This window comes from Drosophila pseudoobscura, chromosome X (assembly GCF_009870125.1).
Source record: "Drosophila pseudoobscura strain MV-25-SWS-2005 chromosome X, UCI_Dpse_MV25, whole genome shotgun sequence".
Taxonomy (NCBI): Eukaryota; Metazoa; Arthropoda; class Insecta; order Diptera; family Drosophilidae; genus Drosophila; species Drosophila pseudoobscura.
Window position 1 is genome coordinate 15,654,992 of NC_046683.1, and position 23,390 is coordinate 15,678,381.

Genomic DNA, 23,390 nt, shown 5'->3' on the forward strand with positions numbered 1-23,390 from the left:
TGCGGTTTTGACTGGCGCTAAGAGCTTCTGGAATTTTAGCACCCCTCAAGTCTCCATCTCTCTTTCCCTCCCCCTCTCTTTCTCTATATACATACGTGCACATCCGTCAAGTGGGGTCTCCACTGTGCTGTACTATTTTGTGCGCACAAAATGTTTTTGTCCTGCCATTTTGACATTCAACGATGATGGCATTTTCATAATAATAAGCAGTTCCGTTACGTTCCTCTTAAGTCTTAGGATTTCTGTTGCATTCCTCCTCACTCTCTCCCTCTCACGGACTCGGCCAAGTGAGAATAACGGTAATTTGTTGAAATTCCATTCGATGGAATGGAAAATGGAATGAGATTTCGTGCACTTTTGCTCATTTTCTATGATTCAAGCAAATGCAGTTTAACATCGATTATGAACCGGTTCAAAATTGGTTGGGAATTGAATGTCTTGATGAGAACTCACAAAAAGTCCCGACCTCAATCCGTTAGGGAATTTCTAAGCCCAAAAAAGTGAAGTGGAAGCCAAAAACTACGCTTGAGTTAGGGGAAATTATAGAAGAAGTTTGGTCTGAGGATATAACGGATGAATATCTATAAGCTTTATACGATTCGATGCCCAATAAAAGCCAAGGGCGATACCAAAAATATTAATTAATTCAAATTAAAAAAAAAAAGATGCAATAATACTGTTTATAATAAGTTAATAGAAAACAAAATAACATATTGGAAAAAATGTAGTTTTTGTTGAATAAATCGTTTCTATAATTTTACTGAATTTTTTTTCTTCGTTTAATCAAATTACTCAATGACCGAAAAAAATGTTAGTTGGAAACATTGTTTTTTTATAATTTTATGAATATGAACTCAAACAATTTAGTATGTGGTTTTGTTTGGAATTGATTTATTATTGACACAAAATCAAATTTAGACGAATCGAATAACATTTGGGGAAACACCACGCGGGAGAAGTCAAAAATGCATAAAATATCAGAGTGCGTATTTTTTTTGTCGCTGAGTTTACGAATCAAAACCGAAAACGCATAATCATTATTTTACTTTATTTTTTTTTATTTATGGAAACACTTGGCCTCCGAGCACTATTAATTTTAATATAAAATATAATACTGATAATATAATAATAATATAATTAAATTAATAATAAATTAATATGCAATTAAAAAAATTTAAAAAAATCTTTCACTTTGATTTTGAAATGATTATTTTCAAATGATATAAAATCAGTATTTAATAAATAAAAAATAAATAAAACAATTATTAAGGTCCATTGAATATATTATTTTCATTCTACAGATTTGGGATCCTATTAGATTCACAGATTTCAATTCGTACCAATTATTCCGAAATCGTAGCCGCAAACAATGGCGAAAACCGGAGCATGGCTGGTATAAATCTATAATAATACAAAATAAATCTATAAAGTTTGCATCATCGTTTATCATCATTTATATTTGTTTATCATTCGTCGCCCAATTGACGCTTTTAAGCGCTAAAACGAATTTCTTCTTCATCTGCATAATAATAATCGACCTAAGAATTATTTTCTGGCGAAAAGTCATTGTCGTATGCTTAATATTTTCAGCACCACTTAGCCACAATTTTGAGCAATGGGATTCTGAGTCAGAGACGCATCAGAGGTAAAAAGAGAATTGAAACGCCGCGCGCGTCCCTCATACAACATCTCGGTATTGCTTAGTCTTTGGTAGAAGTGTTTCCAATGAGTGGAAAAAAGATTCAACACAAGGTTTAATTCAAATAACTTTCTGTTTCTTTTTACTTGGCCATTTTGAGTGAAAAAGATCGGATGCAAATACAAATTAAGAAAAAGTTCGTTTGCGCTTCGAAGCTGCGCTAAACCTTTTCGGAAATACCCTACTTTTCGATGAGGCATCAAGCGGGGGTATCGATAAGAGTCCATCGAAATGAATGGCAACGCCACGTGCTAAAAACTTGTAGAGCAAACCAAAAACTCGTGTGTTTAAAGTACCATCGAATATTGTTTCAAAGATGTCTTCGTCAGTGGCGGCCCGCGGCAAGGCCTCTCGTTTGAATCCGAGCCTGAAGCCCGAAAACTTTCCAAAATGCGCTTCCGAGGCACTTATTCTGTTGGGTATGTACATGCAGCACGTGGATCAGTGGAGGTTATTTGAAGCCTATTGCAATTCACTTTTTGTTGGCAGAAACTCTTTTGGTTGGCCGAAATACACAAGATCTGGTAATCAAAATCGTTTCGGAAAATATTTTCCTGGAGCGGATCAATGATGGAGGCGGACGCGCGACCCAGATGGCGTTCATGCAAGAGTATCAATTGACGATTGCGCTCATTGAGTTCTTCTCGAAGCCAGGACCACGACGGGATGACATTTTTCATGCACTCTTTGGCAGCAAGCTATCACCGCGACGCAGCAGCCAGCTCGTCAAGCTAGTAAGCACTGCCGTGTCGGCATCAGTGGTCCCAGTGCTCACCGCGGCCGGCGCCTGGCTGCAGCAAGTCGGCTACAAGAGCACACTGAGCCAGGAAGTTACCAAACAAATTGCCGCTGATTTCACATTGCACTCGCTACCTGCAAGGCAGAAACTGGAGCAATTGTCCATGATTGTGCCGCACTTTGCGGCTAGCTTTATGGTTGCTGTGGCCGATCTCTACCTTAATGAGAAGCGATCGGCCGGCCTAACACCGCCGCCGGAGGCTCTCTTAGATGTCTTTACCGAATGGATGACTGAGAACCCAACCGTCATATGCCAGGCTCCTCCGCCTGGCCTGGGGCTGCCAGCCGGTGCCACTCCAGGGCCATTCGTCAACCCCTTGACTAGCCTCCTGCGATGGACAGTACTGGCGCCATTGGTCTCCCAGGGAGCCACCTACAGCAAGCTGCATTTATCTCTCCTGACAGCGATCCAGCAAGTGGCAGCCGTAAACAAGTCGACCGTTCTACCCAACAGGGAGCTGATGCAGATTATCAAGTCTTTGCAGAGCTACTGCGCTCGATTGCGTGCACGGAAAGTGAAGCCAGAACACGATGACGCCTATCAAAGATCCATGGCACGGTTCGCCCAAGCAGTGCAGATTGCCCTTTCCTCCAAGTGCATAGCCAATCGGTATCCGCTGCTAGCTGCAGTGAAGTTATTGCCACCCTTCAAGCTCATGAGCATCGTTATAAGTTCTCAGAAAAGGCGGTAGGTGTTTCACCCCTTTGTTTATCAGCTGGAAAAGTTTCTGAATAAAATGTAAACAAGAAATCTTGGAAATGGTCGAGTTTATCATTCAGATCCATCCAAAAAAGGAGTCTCCAGAAAGGTCTGGCCCTCCCATAAAGCCTCAATATCCCTTGCCGCAATATCTCGACCCTCGGCACAGCTGTGTAGCTCTGGAGACCAGCGATAAGGCAGAATGCATCACTGTTGCTGGCGATCTAATGCATTGGCCGATGAAATGGTGGGAACTCCTAGCAGGGGCTGTTCTATTTATTTGCTGGAACCCCGATTGGTCACCCTCACTTAGAGCTTAGCGTGCTGCAGGAATTGTGAGGAATTGTTTTTATTTATGACAGCCCCTTGCCAGGAAATGGAGGTGACGCGGCACGTGTTCCGCCAAAAGGCCGTTCCATCGGGCCAGTAGTAGAAAATTTCCATATTGTATATCCAAAACTCAATTTCTATGAATTTATTGCAATTTTCATGGAATTTTTTACTTTTGTTTTTGTAGTATTTTCGTGGTGTTTGTGTTTTCTTTGGTGGAAAAAGGAGCAAAAACGAACCTATTCAGTTTTTGTTCTCTTGAATTTTATTTTGGAAGCCATTATCGCCCTTTGGGCATATGGAGTTGGGTTCAAATATTTGTGGATTTATTTATAATGTTTTTCCAGCTTTTCCACCCACACACACAAACATACACATAAATTACCGCCGCCCCATCTATTGACTACTCGCTACCTCGCTTCCTTGAGTGTTGTATGCAAATAATTGCCGAGTGCTCCCCCACCGCCCCAGCGCCAACGAGTGTGCTTCGTACTCGTGGCATAGTTGTTTGTGTAGGCTGATGCTGCTGCTTTTTTGGGGGTCCACGGTCCAGGGTCCAGCACTCAGTCCTGGACTAATAAGCCGGGGGCGGTCGCGGGGGGGTTTGGGCGGAAATTTAAACAATGAACTGCCATGCCCATTAATATTACTTTGGGCCACTCGCAACTTTGACTTTGCTCCTTGCTGCTTGCTCCTTGGTGCTCCCTCCCCTGCTTTCACTCTGTGTCTGTGTGTGTGTGTCTGTGTGTGTGTGTCTGTGTGTTTGTTTGTTTGTTTGCCTTGTCGCTGAGCCAACAAAAGCGCCAGACGTGAGAGCGCGGTTTTGGCTTTTGTTTTTTTGTTTTTTAATTTTATTTTTATTATTTTGCTGGTGTTTGTGTTGGAAAGTTCACAAGTCGCTTTGATTCCCGTGGCCCTTGGACAGGCCGCCACCTGCCTGTTCGAGGCGAAATAATCTGCATGCAGTGGAATGGCATTTCAGAAGAACGCATATCCAAAATCCACACTATTCGGAAACAGTTTCAAAATAAATACATATAGAAATCTCTCTGAGAGACAGTCTGTCACGGAATCTGTTAAAGTAGAAGCGAATTCAACCGCAAAAATGATTCGAAGATCTAGAAAGATTTTTTGAATGCAAGTTTGTGTTTTTTTTGGCAAACTGAATTGAATTTCACTCTCAGGGAAAATCCAAAAAGCCATTTTCCCTCAACTTTTCGTCACTGAGAGTGAGAGAGAGAGAGAGGGGCAACAGCCAGAGGGCAAATGAAGAGGAAGCAGCATGAGGGCAAGGGGAGAGCAAGAAACAAAACAGAGAAAAGAAAAAATATAAGTTTTTCGAGAGAGAATGGGTGGAAGGAGCGGGTAGGGGAGGTGGGGTTTTTTTTGGGGGGGGAGGGGAGGTTGAAACAAAGTTATTATTACTTTAATTTTGTGAGTCAGTTGTGAGGACTCGAGCGTCGAAGTTTTTTCGGTTTTTTTTTTGTTTTTTTTTTGTTTTTTTTTTTGGTTTGTTGGAGGATGTGGTGTTCCAGTCCCCACTGTGATTCGTCCCCCCCTCCAGTGCCCTCTCAAACACTGGCGCCACCCTTCCGGCCCGCCCTGCATCATCCAGCTGCCGTGCTTTCACTATACCCTGTGCAGCCTACGAAAATCGTGTACCCCTGACACGTGTGGCCGTTACTCTTCTGAGCATTTTTTTTTTTATTTTAATATTATTTGGTCTTTTTTTGGAACGCAGATATTCGTTGCAGCTTCATTCTCTGGAAAATCATTTAAAAAATTTAAATAATAAATAAATATTTTAAAAAAAAACCTAAAACACAATAAAAATTAAAAATAAATAAAAACCTAATTAATAAAAAATAAAATAATTAAAAATTAAATAAAATAATCTTGCTCATTGCTGTTTCATGGAAAAATTCCGAAGGAGGTGGTAGGCAACGTCCTCACTGGAAGCGCCTTGCGGATCAATCCCTCCCTTACTCCGCCCCGGAAAAGAACGAGAGAATCGGGCGGATCAGGGAGAACCAGGGCGGACCAGTTGGAATATCAGCAGCACTGGGAAAGGACAAACTATCCAAGATAGTGGCCAAGAGTGTGGAACAGACTGAAACCCATACAAACGAAAATCGAAATGGAATTAAGGAAAACCCTGAGATCTTTCTGGAAACTGGAATGTAATACAGTGTTGGGAATTTTAATTCTAGAAATGCACAGAATGAATCATTTTCCCTATCTATATCTATATGATATGCTATGATAAGCAGATCTCCAGATCTTATAAGTAGCTGCCATTGAATCAGTGGATATGCCAGGATAGCTAGGGCTTCGGTTCGAAACGGACTTTTCTTTTATTTTCTTTTCTTTCTTGTTGTTTCTTTTTGAAAATTAAAAAGTTCCTCTCCAAAGAAGAGCTCCAAGGAAAATTCGTACCCGCTGGCCCCCCACACCGTTTTTGCATGGAAGGAGGGAGGGAGGGGGGGGGGGCACGGACATGTGTGCTTGTGGCGTGGCTCTTTGTGTGTGGTTGTTGCCACTGTCTGAAGTTTAATATGTTCCCCAAGGGCCTCATTAGTGGTGCCCCCTGTCGCTCTTTTTCCCTTTCTCTACCTCTCCCTCTCCCTCTCGCTGCGCCACCATCTAACGGTATAGATATACCCGCCTAAAACACACAACATTTGCTTTACACTACTATTTGACATCGGTTGTTGTCTGCAAATCTTTTTCTTTTTTGCTTTTCGGTTTGTTTTTCCCCCTGATTTCTCTTGATTGAACAGAACACAACCGAAAAGTCCACACAGAGAGGTGGCGGGGGGGATAGACGAGAACGCTGGACGGGGTTCCGGGGGGCATGGATATGGTTAGGTGAGGTTTCAACTTTAAAGTGGAGAACGCCCTAATGAGTGCTATTATGGGGGTCTGCACTGGGGCCAGGCCCCCAGGGAAAACCCGAACGTGCTCCTTGGGGTTCGCTTTGTGCATTCGCTGGATTGAATATTAAGCCGACACTTGTCAGTGGGTCGGGGCACGGCGAGCGGGGAGCGGGGAGCGGGCGGGGTGTTTGTCACTAATTTTATTGGTAATAGTGCGGATGGGGAAAATTGGCGAATTGAGAGACAGAAAGTAGGGCGGTGGCAGTCTCAAATAAATTTAGAGACCTACATTTTTGAGTAAGTTTAAAGTTCCTCGAAAAAGGACTCTTCGGAACAGAAGAGTACCCAAAGAATGGTTAAAAATACCCATTGTTGGTGTTTGAATCTCAGCTGTGCCCTCAGTTTTGGGACTCTGCCTCATACCGAACCCCCCGAGTCCTGGCAGAATATATCCTATGCCATATCCTGCGTATTGTAGGTACATATATCCTATGGCTGTGTATGAAAGTACGTGTGTATGCTAATGTCTTGATTACAATATCACTAATGGCGCCAATTTGTTGTTGCCCTCGTGTTGGCATTGTGGATGGGCTTCCAAGAGGCGGAAGTAGCACCAGAGGCCAAAGAAAGACGCCACAAAAGGCAGACGAAAAGCGAAAGGAGCAGAAGCTGGAGCTGAAGCATCGTAAAAAAGGAAAGGACCCATAAAGTAGCCAAAAACCGAATACGCAATTCGACAAAGCGTAGAAAAAAATACAAAAAAAAAAGAGGAAAAAAAAAGGAAATCTGAAAACGAAATGATGCCCAGGACTCCGACTGGATAAGGGTAGGGATAGGGCTGTGGCTGGGGGTGGGGGTGGTGGTGGCCTAAATACGACACCGAGATACGGCTACGGGAGCGGTGCCGACGCCGGTGGCCCTTACGGCTGAACGAGTCCAGTGTGTGTGTCTCCTGTTTGTGTGTGTGTGTGTGTGGTAAGCCAGAGGCAAAAGTCTGCACGAAACCTGCTCAAACTCAATTCGACTCAAGGCCGCCGGAGAATGCACTCAAAATGAGAGCCCACAGAGAACCGCCAAAAGAGAGGCAGACAGAGAGAGAGTGCGAGGGAGAAACAGGGTTCACTCAACCCAAAAGAATCGGGGACTGGAATCACGATGCCTCAGGCGTACTATGGGCATTCCATAATAAAAACACGACAGCCTCGTAGTCCAATCAGATTCGTGGGTTTCTCTAGTTCTTCCTCCGACATTTCCATACAAAGTAAATATATTTGAAAGACTTAATGGTCGTACTTTTGCCTATACTACTCGACCTATTTGTGATCTATTCGACAGGGCTAAGGCTATCCAAAACAAGGATACGATAGGATCGAGGTGGTAATCGCTAGGGCAACTAAAAGTTAGTTTTTGTAACGAGTAGTTTGAAAACTTCTCGTTGATTCCACTGTGGGACCAACGGATAGCCCCAAAATCAACTCAAATTCTCTGAAACGTGAGAGTGCTGGCTGGCCCTCCGTCACTGCTCTCATTTTGGTGGCCATGTGCTTCCGCCTTACGCTCTCTCTCACTCTGTTTGCACAGGGTATAATGATTCTCGTATTGTGTGATGGACCATGCAAATATTTCTGGAACAAGGGAGCTGTAAGGGTATCAAAAGCCTCGACTAGTTGGAGCTCCCTACTCAAATGTTGAGCAGGACAGTCTCGCTCTCTCGCTCTCTCTCCCTCTCCGTTATCTGCTGATGGCTCTCTGACGGAAGACGCAGGCGCACTCTTTGTGCGGCAACAATGGAATCCAATACAACAACAAAAAAACCCCAAGAAAGCGAAAAAAAAAATTGTTTTTGCCCAGCCCAGGTCTGGCCACAACATCCATACATCTCCAGCAACCCGCCCAGCCGATACACTTCCTTTCTGCTGCTCTCCCCAGCAGATCGAACAGCTGCTGCCCCTGTGCGTATGCAATGAAAAATTCGCACTACCCGCTCTCCGGGCACAGCGGCCGCGGCGCAGCCAACTGAGAATTTTTAATTGCTTCTTGTTGTTGCCTCCACAAATACCTTTTGCAGAGGGTATTGCGAGGATCTAGGATCTACCTTTGCAGAGAGACTCCTCCCAAAGGGCATTGATTTCTAATCTAGATCCAACAAAACATCAGTGAAAGATAGTTATCCCAACATACGATAGATACTTTAAGAAAATCAATAAGATTTAGTACTCGTAGTGGGAATTAGCTATATATTAATCGGATGACTAGAACTATAGAAAAGGGTATCAAAGGCTTCGTCATCCGAGCATAGATGTTCGTTCGTGTGGGGGGCGGGGGGAGTTTCGAGTGGGAGTTTCTTGGTCGGGGGGGGACTGTGCTGCAAGTGGGTGTAGCTGGGTGGCAGGTCACTTACCTTTTGTCTCTGCAGATGGGCTGCGCTGCTCTGGAGCTCCAGTGATGCTGCTGCTGGTGCGTCTGTGGCTCCTATTGTTGTTGTCGTCATCGCCGAGAAGCCGCCTGGAGTTTTGTTTTTGTTTGTTTGCTTTTGTTTGAGTTTGTTTGTTGTTTGTTTTTGGAATTTTCGGATTGGTTTGGGTTGGGTTTTATTTAGTTTTTCATTTAAATTTATCTCATTTTCTTTTATCGCGCACACTTTATTTATTTATTCGATTTTGGCATCAATTTTAATTTTGTATTTTTTTTTATTCTAAGCTAATTTATGCATTTATTTTTCTATTTTGATTATATTTTCACACTTTTGATTTTGGCACACACCAAAAAAAAAAAACAAAAAAACAACAAAAATACAATCTCTCGATTTTCTAGTTCTATTTGCAGAAATATTTCAACATTTATTTAATCTAGATGTATGGAGCTACTCCGTATATCTATAGACGATTAAATTGCTTTAGGATATTGCTTCGTTTCAGGATTCTCTCGCCTCGTCTCGTCTCGTCTCGTATTGTACAATAAGATTTGTGCAATATTTGTGGGGCACGTTTTTGTTTTTCGCCGCTGCCTTTTGCGGGGATGCTTTTTTGCGGCCGCCGTTGCCCCGCTAACGCTTTCAACTGCCTTTTTTTCGGCTTGTCCCGTTATGGCTGCTTTTTGGTATTTTTTTGTTTTTTGGTTTGCACTGCTTTTGATTTTGTTGTTGTTTTTGTGTTACATTCTTTTGCTGCTGTTTCTGTTTCTGCTTCTGGTTCTGCTTCTCCTTCCGCTTCTTCTTCTTCTTCTTCTTCTTCTGCTTGTTGTTGTGTTCTCTTGGGCTGCTCTTCTTGTTGTTGTTTCATCTCTTTTCCGCCTTCTGCTCTTTTGGCAGTCCAGCCGCCCTTTGGCCACCCCCTTTCGACCCCCGTCTCACACTGCGCAGACGTGGTTCTACCCCCCTCACCCTGCCACTAGACCCCAAAGATAAAACCTCACTCAAAGGGCTGCCTGCCTGCCTCAAAGGTGTATCACAGCACAAGGTGAGGCGGCATTCCCGTTCATTCGCTCTGTAGCGGTTTTTTGTGTCGCGATGTACCTTGCTTGATTACACTTCGGTCCAACCCCCTCCTAGAGAAACTCACTCAAAACTCACCTCAAAGCGGAGCCGAATAGAGCTCAATCGGCCAGGCTTATCCTCGTCTGTTTGGCCTCTCTTTTGAGCGCTGCCGTGTTCCTCTCTTTCGAGCGCGCCGCCTGCTGCTGCCGGCTTTCGGCTCGATGCTTCTTATTCGTTCTCTCTTGGATCTGCTCGTGCTTTTGCTTTTGCTTTTGCTACTGGCTCTGGTTTGACCGCTACACAAGACTCCTTCTGTTCATTAAACGGTTCTTACTGCTGCTCCTTCGGCCTCTCTTTGAGCGCGTCTCTGCCGGCTTTTGGCCTCTTGCTCTCTTTTGAGAGCTTCCGTTGCTGCTGCTGCTGCTGATGATGCCGGCTTTTGCTGATTTCCACTCTTGAAGCACTCCTTCCACTCTTTTGAGCGCCAAACTGTTTATCAGCTTCCCGTTAGCTTCCGTTCAAAAGAGAGCGCGGCTGGAGGGGGGCTTGGCTTATCGCACAAATTTCCGATTTATTTTGTATTTTTTAGTTTTGATTAACTTTTTTCTTTGGTTTGGCACATTAACAAAAAAAAAATTCACAAAAATGGCAACAACAAGATTGCCTTCAAAAAAATATCGGGAAATGCGAAAAGTTTTCAATCAGCTTTCTGCTTTTCACCGTAATTTATGCGGCCCGTTATCAGAGGAGGAAGGCTGTAAACAATTACACAGTTACAGTTAATGCATTTGTATAAACACACACACACGCACACACACACACACACTGTGTTACAAAGTGTTACACTGTGATAAGTGCGAGGGGACGGGCGATAGATAGGAACGGGGGGAGAGCTTATCAGTCGTGATTCCCAATCAGAAAGGCAAGCAGCACAAATTTCCAATCGGATCGCGTTTCGTGGGCGTCTAAAAACGCGTGCAATGCCGTCAACGTTCAACGATCCTCTGTCGCTCCGACAACGCGCCAAAATCAACTGAAAACAGCGCGCGACTGCGATTCGATTCGGTGCGATGCGATGCGGCCACGGCGCAGAGCGACCCCAGCCTCAGCTTCTCTGTCGCTGTCGCTGTCGCTGCCTCTGCCGCTGCCCTGCCAGCGCCGCCCCTCCCCCACTCCACATGGAAATGAAATTGGAAATAGAAAACGCCATCAACCGAGAGCACGACTGAACGAGAGACGAGCGAGCGAGCGAGCGAGCGATTTTAATCGAGCACGCAAAAAAAATCAAAAGCAAAAAACAAAAAATAATAAAAATGAAAATGGAATCATGAGATCGGACGTGTGGAAAGCTGCAGATGCACAGCCGGCGACCATAGGGATGGCACTGACCTTTGAATGCCCTACATGAGAATCAGGACTGCATTTGAGGAGGGGATTGAGCAGAAGAGAGCATCAAAGCAGTCGTTGGTAAAGTGTCATCCTTCGATGAAACTCCACGGAATAATCAAAAATAATCGAAAGAATCAACACACACTGTCCGCAGTATTGACACGTCACGTTGAAAGGCACTAACTACTTCCACAAACAGACACTGATGCTGTAATTGAATGGATCGATTAACGACAGAATGGAGGGGCCTGAGGGGAGGGCCTGGGTTGGCTTTTGTGAGATCAGCAAATACTCGGCAATAGAGTGAAAAATGCTCGACTCGCTGTTTGTGCAAATGTTGGATCAATCAGTGACTAGCGGGTGTAAGCAATCAGTGAGAAAACTTGATGATATTTGATCTTATTAGTGCCTCTCAGGCCAAATAGAATCCCATCCATGACTAGTCAACCTTTTAGAGCTCATTATGCCTGATCAAACTGGGAGGAAATCGCCGTGATTGCAGATGACTTAGCAGATACAATCTGTTAGATAGCTGCACTTAATGATCATTAGCGATTACATTGGGTGGAAAATGTTTATCACAGACTCATTACAGATAAGGTCAGTCGTAGAAGTCGTTGAGCAGCCGCTCAAAGATCCCTGAAGGAAGGAACAATATGATCTCAAAGTCCTTCATATCTATCTATCTGTGGAATAGATCTTTGTAGGGCAAACACTTAACGATTCCGATTGCGATCAATCTTGATTGTTTTTGTCGCGGTTTCTTGATGCTCGACGATGATGATGATCACAATCACAATCACGAGGCGGTTTCTCTTTTATATGACTTTATTGTACACCATATAGTATGTACATATATATGTATCTTCCTGTCTATCTGTCTGTCTGTCTGTCTCTTTCCGTCCAAGCACGCTACGATCATCAGAATGACAAAATAAATGTGTTTATTGTCTTTGCGGTTATTGTTATTGCCATTGTTGATAATTCGTATTACAATTGCAATTAAACATCCGAACAGAACACAGAACCGAACCGAACCGAACCGTAGCGGCACCGGCGCCCAACTGTGCAATTCTCCTATCTCAACTATCTTCAAACATTCTGGAGATACTTTGCTCCGAAAAGGGGCAGCGACGCCTGCCCCCGTCGCACTCTCCACTCTCTGAGGTGGAACACTCTCCCATGGAAATTAATTTGTTTATTGGGGGCTGCTGTTACCATTACGGTTATTGCCATTGTTCACATATATTTTTGTATACCCAATAACCAGTGGGCCGCCAGAGCGTATAGCTTTTCCTACTGTTTTCCCCTTATATACTGCACCCAAAATGAGGGTAACCCATGGGTCGTATTACCCGACACTCGTATTCGTACCCGTACTCGTACTGGCTTTTATTCAAATTGCCATTAAGCAAACAGTTAAGAATCAATCGAATCGAACCGTATCGAATCCAATGCCGAACCGCACCGAACCGGCATCGGCGTCCAACTGGGAGGAACGGAACTTCATCGAGGGAACCGACAGACGACTGTGTGACGTTTTCGAATCAATGGCGTAGAATCGCTGTGGAGGAGCAGGAGTGCTTGGCGGGAGGGGGACGGGGAGGGGGAGGGGGAGAAGCAACAGAATATTTGGCTGCATTTTTGTTGCCATTGACGTTGTTAACGATTTCCAAATAGTGTGGCAGTAGTTGACACCCCTTGCCCTCCCTCTCTCCATCCAGCCCGTACACCCCCGTACAGGTAAGCCCGTAACCTCCCCCTTCCGCCCCTACTGTGTCGTCATTAGCAACGAAGTTGGCGGCAAAAAAAAATAATACAAACGCTTGTTTGTTTTTCGACTTTCGACTCTTTCGACCCTGTCCCCCTCTCTCTCTCTCTCTCCCTCTCACTTCCGCTCTATCAGTGGAAGAGAACTTCTGCACATTCTGATAAGCGGACACAGTCCAAGTAAAAGCGTGGCAGGCAGGGGCGGTGCAGGGGCAGGGCACACACATTAAGTTATCGCAATTGTAGTTTTTTTTTCAGCTAATGCCACGGCGCTGACCACATGGCTCATTACCAACAAATTGGGGTGCTGGAAGAGGGCATAGATAACCGCTCTTTCGGGGCATTCCACTCGCCCACAGTGGAACCTGCGGTGGTAAGGTCAGTTTTTACCCCAATACATATTCTGCGGCAATATATTCGAATAGGATTGGATGGTCTCTACAGAAAAGAAGGAGCACTTTTTCTTTCACTTTGTAAAAAAGTTTCAGGGAATATATATAGGTAGGATCTACTTCCAATCTGTTCCGTTCCAACGAATGAACCTTGTTTTTGCGGGTCAAGCCACAACCAGAGGTTCATCCATCCATTATTTTTTTCTTTCTTCTTTTTTTTTTGTTGTTGTCATATTCCAGCGCGTGTGTGACACTTGATTGGATTTGTTCATATATAAATATATATTTATTTTTGACTTCCAATTCGATATATTCGGATATATGCAAGACTCTGGCATGCGTGTGTATCAGCAGCAGATACAGATACAGATACAGATACACGTACGTACAGATACATGTGTGTATCTGCTATATCATTATAGATATAATTTCCACATATCGATGATATATGCACTACACGTTTGCCGTGCCTGTTGCTGTTGCTGTAGCTGTTGTTATGGACTAAATGCGTCAATTAAATAAAATATAATAATAATAAATATCTATGTAGGTGCAGAGATACATTCTATGGATAGATACCAAGATACACGCAGCGATACAGATACAAACACAGATGCATCTCTCTCCCTCTCTCTTCCTCTCTCTCTCTCTCTCTATCTGTGACAGTTCTATAGGAATTATAAATAAATTATGATTTTCAATGACACTATAAATCGCAGAGTATATATTTATTGCAAATCGACGCCACGCTAAAAGATTTAAGTCCGATCCAAAAAAAAAAAAGCAATTCCATGTCTTCCCCTAATCCTCTCAAGCCCATAAAACCCATAAACTATCCATATGCGATCTGTTCGCATAAGATCTATATAATTTTGTGCATATATATATTTTTGTTTTGCGTATAAATTATTCGCAATTTTTGTTTTCAAATTTTTACGAGCTTCTTTAATGACAATTTCGCTGAATTTGGACTGAGAAAGACCGATACGTACGCGTATGTGGGGTACGAGGGGCATGCCCCAAGCCCTCCTAGGCTCTCCTACGGACAGCTGTCTGGCTTGTTACGTGCCTCATTAAGTATTTTCGGTTTTTAATTGACAAAACAACCAGGAGACAAAATCAAATTTAATTTCATTTATTATAAATCTCAAATAATTTTCGAATTTTCATTAAATTTGGATTTTTGCAACAAAAGTATGCCAGGGTCGAGAGCTCGTGAGAGACTTTTTCATTGAAGAATTTTCATACGAAATTTAGAGGGGGAAGTGCTCTGGTATCTATGTATCTTTGGAATCGATTGAGGCCAGAAAAATATTCAGAAGAGCGGAAGATGCCAAAAAATTCGAACTAACTTGTGGCCTTCATGGACTTCAAACTATTAGATCTATCGTTATTAAGTAGCAATAAATCTTTTCGTACACTTTTTCTTTTTTTAATTTCAGCATAATCTTGGGTATCACAGTCGAAATTGAAGTCAACAATTGGATTAGATCATGGGACAATTGCCGAGGTTCTGTGACCTTCATGGGGCCGAAACTTCTCTCTTCGATCGCGTTCACATTTGTCAATTTCATTTAATTTATGATGAGTGTGTGTGTTTTTTTTTCCCCCTCATCTATACATTTGTACATACTCGTTTGTAGTATATGCAACCTTTTCTCTGTTGCGTATTCCCATTTCATTCGCTTCGACTTGTTCAAATAATTTTGTTGTCATCTCGCATATTTATTAGCACCAGGCCGCCAAATGGGCCTCAGAGCATCGGAGGCCTGAGAGCGTTCGTCGTTATTTATTTGCGCATACAATAAATTTCTTAAACAAAAAAAATACACACAAAATACCAGAAAAGAGCCGGAGATAATTCGACAAATGAAGACGCGTGCAAAGGCAATTGAAGAACGTGCGTGGAGAGTGCTCCTCCCTCCCTATGTATTGGGGAACCATCGATCTTTGATCGATCTAGCTGTTACAGTGCATATCAGATTATGTACACTTTTTGGGCATGGAGTCCTTAATTACAATTGTAAATATACCATTTTTCGCTTGCTCTAACTCCTACAGACTCTGAGATCCAGGAGTTAGGATGGATTCTGGATCAGAAATATGTACATGCTCTCTAAGGGTTTGGCAAGGATGCAACAGTTTTTGGCCTGCTCCGCACACGGCGGCGTCTGCCGTCAATCCAGCCGCACATCTCACATCCTGGCGGGAGCGTCGAGCGGGTTAAACGGGTTCAAAACTAACCGCAGGCGTTTCCCTCCCCCTCCTCCCTGGCCAAGCACGGCTGTGTGTGTGTGTGTGTGTGTGTGTGTGTGTGTGGGTGCCCGTCTGGTTTTTACCTACATTCGGGGATTGTGGCGTTACTTAATGGCCAGCACTCTTTGTTCTGCTCCATTCATGGCCCTTCTTTGTGTGGCTGGCTTTTCAAAGGCGCGTAACGTAACGGTATCACGGTGCAGTCCAGCTCGCGGTAAACGTTCCGGTCCGCGGATAGCGGTAAACGTTTAACAGTTAACAGTTAACGATAAGCGGTCAGCGGAATAACGAACTAAAAGCACGCCAAAAAAACAAAAAAAAATAAACAGTAACCGGACGACGAGGATGAAGGATGATAACACCGCCGATTCAATGTTTACCGTTAGGCTGCCGTGCCGTTCCGTGCGCCGCGTGCTTCGCCTCGAAGTGTTCCGGTGCTTTGGGTTCCGTTATCCGGCGCCACAGTTCGTCCTTTGGCCCCAAATGTTGTATGAGCTTCGGATGGCTTCGGGTTCGGGCTCGGCTTCGACTTCGGCTATGATTGAACTCAAAGAGGACTTTTACGTTCCATTCTCTTCCAATTCTCTCACTCAAAAATCCACTCAACCACTTCACTCAGTTGTTGAGCGAATGCGCCATTGAGCTGTACACCTCTTACATTTTCAAACTTGGATTAGCTTTTAAAAGCTGTTTAGCACATTTTCAAAAATAGTTCCCCTTTTTTTAGCTTTAAATGTATGTTTTAAAAAACTCAATTGCGCAACAGTTTGCATACAAAAACGTCAAGTCTAATCTAAAGCTTAAGATTTATTTATTAAATTAATAACTTTTGAATTAATTTTAATCCTGTTTGAAATTTTACAGAAATGAGTTGCGAAGACAAGGAAATGTTGCCACAACTACGAATTGCGTTAAAAATATTTGAATTTAATTTATAAAAAAATAATAATAATACAAATAGTGAAGAGGAGGTTTATTTAGTTTCATGGGTTTTAGCCATTTTTATCATATTTTTTTCCAAGTCTAGCTAATATTGTCTCTGGAAACATGGCAGCACTGATGTACTCTGCCGTGGAACAGCGGTGGTCTTGAGCTGAGTGCCCTGTGTATACGCATCTGGATTTTCTGTCCGATTTTCTGTCCACTGTGGGCAGACGCACAAGGCACTTTTGCTCAAACAGCAGCAGCAGCATATTCCCTCAATTTTGATATTCCGTTGAATATTATTAGCCAGATAGAGCACTCAGCCCTGCCCACATAATTTTATCCGATTAATGAATACATTTTCTAAGAGATTAACTATTTTCAAATACTCCCATTTATTGTCACGTAAATTCTTACTTGTTGCTTGTCCACCGGAGTATGGGCATTTGTATACCCTGTTTCGTTAATTATACATGAAGATGCTGTTTCAGCAGATATCGAATTCCAGGGTATTCAAAATGTTGCTCAATCCGCGCCATGTTGAGAAACAGTGCTGATCGATTTCTCGTTACATGAGTCTGGCCCATACATATTGAGTGTTGCAAGGAATACCAAGCTTTTTTAAAAACGTAATTAATAAAGAAATTTTCTCAGATAGATATGCTTGATATGTATAGTGTCTTGTATATGTATATATCCCGACTCCGATACCTATTCTCGGTCTGTGTAAGAAAACAATAAACTCAAAAATATCGTTGTGATAACTTTAAAACAGATAGTGACTAGATTCTCCATATATTGGCACCTTTGATGGCAAACATTTTCTCAATTCTATAATATCCACTTCCCCAGGGTATGCAAAATGTTGCTCCATCCGCTTGATTTCTCGGAACATGAGTCTGGCCCATACAAGCTGAATGTTGCCAGCAACATAATTCTTAAGAGAACGTTTTGGAGTATTGAATGTAGGGACATTGTTGAGCTTAAAAAGGAATTTGTCGCGAGGAAAAATCCATCTACATATCACATCACGCAATAGAGAAAAATCCCAGCAAAAGAGAGCAAGAGGGGCCAAACGGCCCAACCATTATTCGTTCCAACTCAAAAATCCACTCAACCAATTTACTCAGTTTTTCCGCTCAAATGTAACAAAATACTCTATATGTTAACTGAATTGGAAAATGTTAAACTGTTAAACTCCTGTTGAATGAATGATTAAAGACACAAACATGAAATTTAAAAGGGAAACCATATCGCATTTGGTAGCCCACTTACAATTTTTATTGGTGTGATTTGAGAGGTATTGTATTCACACAAGCAGCGAGCAAATTTGAATTTTAACGCAAATTGGAATGTAAGTTGCTATGTTAGCAGGGTCAGCGGCAGCGGCAGCTCACAAACCCATACGCATACATTGCAAATTGCATCGAAATAGGAAATTCATTTGTTAATATTACGAGCACTCGATGGCGGTCCACTCTTAAGGGACGTCTCCTCGAAGAACAGCTCCAGGAGACTGCTTTTGAGCAGCTGATCGCCCTCCAGCCGCTCGACCCCCTTCCAGTGCAAAAGACTGGGTATTGAGCTGAGGGAGAGCGGCGGTTTCCGGAAACCATTTTTGTCGGAGCTATCCATCCAGGCATCCCGATTGCCCACGTCTATCACTAGGACAATAGCCTGCCGAGCGTGATTCCGGAATGCCGTCATAATGGTTTCCTCAGCTACGAGTGGGGAAGAAAAATGACAAAGAGTAAGAAATGGAAATCGGTACATCTCTGCTTTCATACCGTCCACACAGTCCGGACACCAGCTTTTGCCCTTGCTGTCCTTCTCGCCGTAGAAATACAAATAGATGGGACCCTGCTTGTTCTCGTAAGCCTTAAGGAAGTTCTGCAGCTCCTGGTAGCCGCGCACCGGCACGTATTCCGTCATTGTATTCCTTGTGTTTTCTGGCGAGGGATTGGAACTTTTTCCGGATTTTGGGGCGACGCACCGGCTAATCTAATTGTGTCGCTGCGATAGCCGATAAGTTCATTTACAAGTGAGTTTTTTATGATTATTTGCCCTGCCCCTTCACCAGACGGTGGAGATAAAAAATTCGCAACGATAGCAATAACGAGTGCTGATGAGTGCTGTTAAGCGCGCAACTCAGCTGTTTCTGAAAATATTAGAATATGACACTTTCTTTTTTGACTTTACTGATTGTTCTAAGAACACACGATCCAAGATTATTAATAGCTTTTACTTTTTAAACAGCAGGGATACTCCAATAGAGCATATTTACTTCGTCACAACCACATTTTAAAAAAATCACACGAAAAAGAATACATCATACCGGAATAACCATAACAGATTACAGAATAACCGTAGTCGTAAAGAGTGTTGTTAGTCGTTACAGTGCTGTTAACAGGTCGTCTGTGCTGTTAGACGCACGTCAAGGTATAATTTTATACCTTGAAAGTGCATCGTTTTGATTTAATTTATATATAATAATTTAGAAAATTCATGTTATATTATATCTTTCCTGAACTTTGTTTCCGACAGATCTACTCTGTAAATACAAAATGTGCTTAAAATGCGCAATCATACGCCATCTACATTAACAGACTGATGCTGTCAGAGGTGCAAGTGGGCTGTTAAACGCACTCCGCATAAACAAAAAAGGAGCCCACTTTTTTAAACAATTTGTAAGGAAATATTAGACGCCTGCCACCAATTTATGCGATGCCAAAAGAAAGTCACGTACGACCCTCAAATAAAGAATAACTTCACACTGTTTCCCAATGCCCTTTTCGCTCCAACAGAACATCGTATGGAATCCGCCGCAAGTGAAGCACCTCCTGATGCTCTTCAAACGCCACCGGAATCTCTACGATCCGACGGACCCTGATTACAACAAAAAAGGCCGTCGGTCTTTTGCCCTGGCCAGGATTCTCCTGTCCCTGCGTCAAGCGATGCCGCAGCTCACCGAAGAGGATGTAGTGAACAAATTTGGCAGCATACGGCGCAAGTACTCGGCCTTAGCCCTGCGTATCAACGAGCCGGGCGTGCAGCTGCCCTACTGGTTTCAGTTCATGGAGTTCTACAGGCCCCATCTGAAGAACTGGCGCCACAAAGAAAGCCCGCCCTTCACAGCGGTCAGCGTGGCCAAGCGGCTAAAGCCCGACACAGATGAGCATCTGGCGGCCCTGGACGCGATTCTTGGCCAAAGTGTAAAGAGCGAAAGGGCTGGTGCCCCAGCCGATCAGTCGGCTTCGGATGATAGTAGCGAGGATGACGACGAGGACGAGTCTGACGCCAGCAAAATACATCCGCATCACAGCCGCTCATCTGCCCAGGCTATTCTGGATACGGCCACAACTATGCTGGGACGTTTGGCCGACCGCGTTACCTACACCCCCGACGTGGAAGCCTTTGGCGAGATGGTGAAGGCCGAGATGCATTGCCTACAGCCCCACAGCCGGCGCCGTCTGCGCAATAAGCTCATGGCGGTCATCATCGACGAGGGGGAAAATTCTAATTATATGTAGCACACCATTTTTAATGGTAGAATATTCGAAATTATTTATAGATATGATTTAGGCGTCTGTTAACTTAAGAAATGAAAGCATTGCAACTGTTCGCTTGGCTTGGTTATTGTTGATGGAAAGTTTCTGCTGTCTCAGGCCTCGCCCTGACCCAAATGGCAGCGACCAAACTTGAACTTCATTGGAGCTCTCCCAGCAAGGTTGCCCTGGGTCGAGAGCCAACAAAGAAAACTGCAACTTCAGGTGAAAAATCGTTTATAAAAACCGAGTTCGGTCTGGGTAACACAAACAGTAGATTAACCAGATCAAGATGGGTAAGTCGCGACGGCCAGGGAGCACTCCACTGAACCTGCTCACAGCCCGATCCGTTCCCAGCCTGCCATAAGATGTCTTTCCGACCGATGCTGCTGGTGCCGGTGCTGCTGATTCTGCTGACTGTGCACTTGGAGGCCTCCAAGATCGCCTACAAGAAGCCGCTGTACGGCAAGGGGAACTACATTAAGGACAAGCGCATAAGGAGCAAGTCATTGGCACTCCCCACCACCACAACCGGAGCCCCAACCACCGAGGAAGATTGGCCAGTCGCCGTGGAGTTCATAATTGTGACCACACCGCAGCCAGAGCTCAACAGCACCACAGAGTCTAGCAGGAGTACCAGCATCAGTGGCACCACTGAAGCCTTCAGCACCAGCAGCCAAGCCTGTGGCAGCACCACACCAGCAACGCCTGCAACTCTAGCCACAGGGACGACGACAACCTCTAACAGTTTGGACAACACACTGCCATCGCCGCCGACACCAGCGCCAGCATCAGCATCGGCTTCTAACCTGGACAACCACCCAGTGCCGTGCACATGCGGCGTGTTCCTCTCCTCGCAAATGCACCATGGACTGCAGGAGGCGCCGCTCATCCATCAGGAGCTGGATCGCATGTACCCGTGCAATGCGATTGGACGGAAGCAGTGCCAAACCAAGTGCCTGGAAGCGGTAAGAGACAATCAGACAATCGAGACGGGACCAACAAACCTAACCTGACCAATCTCGTCCAGATCGTCCAGCACCTGCCCAACTCGGCCAACATTGTTTGCTCTGCACTCGGCCACGACTGCCACAAGGAGCGGGCCTATTTGTTCATCAAGAATTGCCACAATCAGTGGGTTAACACCAATCTGCAGGCCGGCAGGGAGTACTGCTGCAAGGCCGGCGTGCCCTATCGCTGTCCTCTGTTGGGCTAACTGGTTTGTTTCCCCATCTGTGGGCTCCACAATAAATGCTTTGATATACCTACCTATACCTATAGAAGACATATTATGACCGACTCTCGGCTGAGCTGGGTTGGGTAGTGAAACATACATTTCAAAATTCGAATCACCATTAACCAATGAACACGTTCGACTCATAGGGTTAAACGCTGTTGTTCCAGTTACAGACGTTCGAGTTATGAAAAAAGAAATTTGCAATGAAAAAGACAAAAAGATTTAGAAAGAAATCAGTAAAGAGCGAGGATATGTATACAATGCGAAGCACAATCACAAAGATCAAAAAAACAACAAACGTACGATACGCTCTGAACATTATTTAGGATCTAAATTTTAGATCGAAACGATCGAAACGCGCTGTGTACGTCTGTTGTAATATCTATGTATGGGAAGAGCCTAGAAAGCATTTTCCATCGCCGCAGAGTCGAAGGGGTTCGTCAAAAGTTGAATTTGTTTTCTGTTGGGAAGACTCTTTTGTTCCCGAAGAGTCTTTCAGAAGTGTCGCAGGAGATTCTTTCGGAGTTGGTCGTATATGATATCCAAAATGATATCGCATACGAGTCAAATGCGAGACTTAACCCGACAAAACGCTCGCATTCGGACCCGCATATGATAGAAATATGATACCCATAGCAGTATCAAAAAAGACTCATAAATGATATCGCAAGAGGCTCACAAATGATTCCTTTGCGAGCTATCATAAATTATATCGCAAAAGGCTCGCAAGAAATAGTTTTTGCGAGAGTTTTTTTTGGACCCGTTCCCATTTTGTTCCGTAATAAAAAATATTTTTAATTTGTAATATGAAATGAATTTAATGTATATACATATGTAATATGTATGAACTATGTACTAAAATTTAAGTTTTTTTGCATCACTTTTTTCCAATCTGGCCTTCCGTTCCTGAGCATACTGGGGTTAACGGGGCTAAGTTCGATTTCTTATCGATATACGAGACACCAAAATTAAGGCAATAACAATAAAAGCCATCGCCGTAGCAGGAATACAAGTCAAGTATTTAAAACAAGCCAGTCAAGCAGAAAATTGATTCATTAATCGGATAAAATTATGTAGGCAGGGCTGAAGGTTCTATCTAGTTAGTAATATTTGACGGAATATCAAACACGAGGAATATGTACGTACAATAGAACATTCAATTTTAAATCGGTATATCTTATCGATAAATCAGCTGCTGACTAGCAACTTATTAAGTTTACGTCGGGCAAATATCAAGGAATAGTTTTTACGAAAATACTAACAGGTGAGTGGCAGACGGGGTTTTCCCAATGAACAATTGAATATTAGTAACCAACCACCCGGCAGCTGTTTAAGGAAAATGGTGTGCGTGCCGTGCTTTATCATTCCGCTGCTGCTCTACATCTGGCACAAGTTCGTGCAGCCCATTCTGCTGCGCTACTGGAATCCGTGGGAGAAGAAGGACGCCCAGGGGAATGTGATCAAGGCGGGGCCGGAGTTCCCGTTCGAGTGCAAGGGCGGCGTCTGTCCATTTGTGCCCGGTGGCAAGAAGGCAAACGCTGACAGCGATACGGTGGAGACCACATCATCTGAAACAGTCACGACTACAGCTTCGGACGGCCAGGAGACTAAAACTACAACCATCACAACCGGTGGTAGCAGCAGCACCACCACCACAACCACGTCGTCGTCCTCAGGGCCAACCACTGAGCCCATCCCGGAGGAAACAAAGAAGTTAATTTAGTCAAAATTTCATGTTTTTTTTTTCTCGCTTGTACAATAAGTCTTGACACAACGCACACAGTCACTCCACGGGTCCCCTGCCGTGTGGGTGTGCTGGGGCACACGTTATCTAAAGAGCAGCAACCAATTACGCTTAAAAACGAAAATATGTTAACTTAAATGTAATACACATCGCAATCACCCAAATTGAGTTGTTTCTGGGGGGGTGGTGAATCGTTGTTACTGCTGCATATGCTTCAATTATGGGTTTGTTTACTAGCTTCAAATAACTATATAA

General features: G+C 43.8%; 5 protein-coding genes and 1 long non-coding RNA gene across 6 annotated transcripts; 4 read left to right on the plus strand and 2 right to left on the minus strand.

Moving 5' to 3' along the window:
• Nucleotides 1-1,931: 1,931 nt before the first annotated feature.
• Nucleotides 1,932-3,247, plus strand: LOC6901289 (uncharacterized protein C7orf26 homolog). Its single transcript, XM_002133954.3, has 2 exons — nt 1,932-2,118; nt 2,189-3,247. Exons 1-2 carry the CDS (start codon nt 2,016-2,018, stop codon nt 3,187-3,189), a joined length of 1,104 nt encoding a protein of 367 aa, XP_002133990.2. The 5' UTR covers nt 1,932-2,015; the 3' UTR covers nt 3,190-3,247.
• A 6,711-nt stretch (nt 3,248-9,958) lies between these two features.
• Nucleotides 9,959-16,218, minus strand: LOC26533839 (uncharacterized). Its single transcript, XR_001452725.2, has 2 exons — nt 15,773-16,218; nt 9,959-10,633 (listed from the first exon to the last, which is right to left on the minus strand). It is a non-coding gene; the product is annotated as an uncharacterized lncRNA (long non-coding RNA).
• A 1,629-nt stretch (nt 16,219-17,847) lies between these two features.
• Nucleotides 17,848-18,806, minus strand: LOC4814802 (thioredoxin domain-containing protein 17). Its single transcript, XM_001354628.4, has 2 exons — nt 18,397-18,806; nt 17,848-18,330 (listed from the first exon to the last, which is right to left on the minus strand). Exons 1-2 carry the CDS (start codon nt 18,539-18,541, stop codon nt 18,050-18,052), a joined length of 426 nt encoding a protein of 141 aa, XP_001354664.2. The 5' UTR covers nt 18,542-18,806; the 3' UTR covers nt 17,848-18,049.
• A 285-nt stretch (nt 18,807-19,091) lies between these two features.
• LOC6901288 (uncharacterized) lies at nt 19,092-20,230 on the plus strand. The gene is made up of 2 exons (XM_002133953.3): nt 19,092-19,351; nt 19,414-20,230. Exons 1-2 carry the CDS (start codon nt 19,334-19,336, stop codon nt 20,137-20,139), a joined length of 744 nt encoding a protein of 247 aa, XP_002133989.3. The 5' UTR covers nt 19,092-19,333; the 3' UTR covers nt 20,140-20,230.
• An 82-nt stretch (nt 20,231-20,312) lies between these two features.
• Fcp3C (Follicle cell protein 3C) lies at nt 20,313-21,428 on the plus strand. The gene is made up of 3 exons (XM_001354627.4): nt 20,313-20,450; nt 20,512-21,122; nt 21,185-21,428. Exons 1-3 carry the CDS (start codon nt 20,447-20,449, stop codon nt 21,368-21,370), a joined length of 801 nt encoding a protein of 266 aa, XP_001354663.4. The 5' UTR covers nt 20,313-20,446; the 3' UTR covers nt 21,371-21,428.
• A 925-nt stretch (nt 21,429-22,353) lies between these two features.
• Nucleotides 22,354-23,299, plus strand: LOC4814985 (UPF0729 protein GD16342). Its single transcript, XM_001354626.4, has 2 exons — nt 22,354-22,655; nt 22,718-23,299. Exon 2 carries the CDS (start codon nt 22,731-22,733, stop codon nt 23,112-23,114), a length of 384 nt encoding a protein of 127 aa, XP_001354662.2. The 5' UTR covers nt 22,354-22,655; nt 22,718-22,730; the 3' UTR covers nt 23,115-23,299.
• Nucleotides 23,300-23,390: the final 91 nt, after the last annotated feature.

Excerpts from the sequence above, each read along its gene's own strand:
- LOC6901289 (XM_002133954.3), top strand. The coding sequence starts at position 2,016 with ATGTCTTCGTCAGTGGCGGCCCGCGGCAAGGCCTCTCGTTTGAATCCG. Across the intron at positions 2,119-2,188 it reads CGAGGCACTTATTCTGTTGG|AAACTCTTTTGGTTGGCCGA; the intron begins GTATGTACATGC and ends TTTTGTTGGCAG.
- LOC4814802 (XM_001354628.4), bottom strand. The coding sequence starts at position 18,541 with ATGACGGAATACGTGCCGGTGCGCGGCTACCAGGAGCTGCAGAACTTC. Across the intron at positions 18,331-18,396 it reads GTGTCCGGACTGTGTGGACG|CTGAGGAAACCATTATGACG; the intron begins GTATGAAAGCAG and ends CCCCACTCGTAG.
- Fcp3C (XM_001354627.4), top strand. Across the intron at positions 21,123-21,184 it reads AAACCAAGTGCCTGGAAGCG|ATCGTCCAGCACCTGCCCAA; the intron begins GTAAGAGACAAT and ends AATCTCGTCCAG.
- LOC4814985 (XM_001354626.4), top strand. The coding sequence starts at position 22,731 with ATGGTGTGCGTGCCGTGCTTTATCATTCCGCTGCTGCTCTACATCTGG.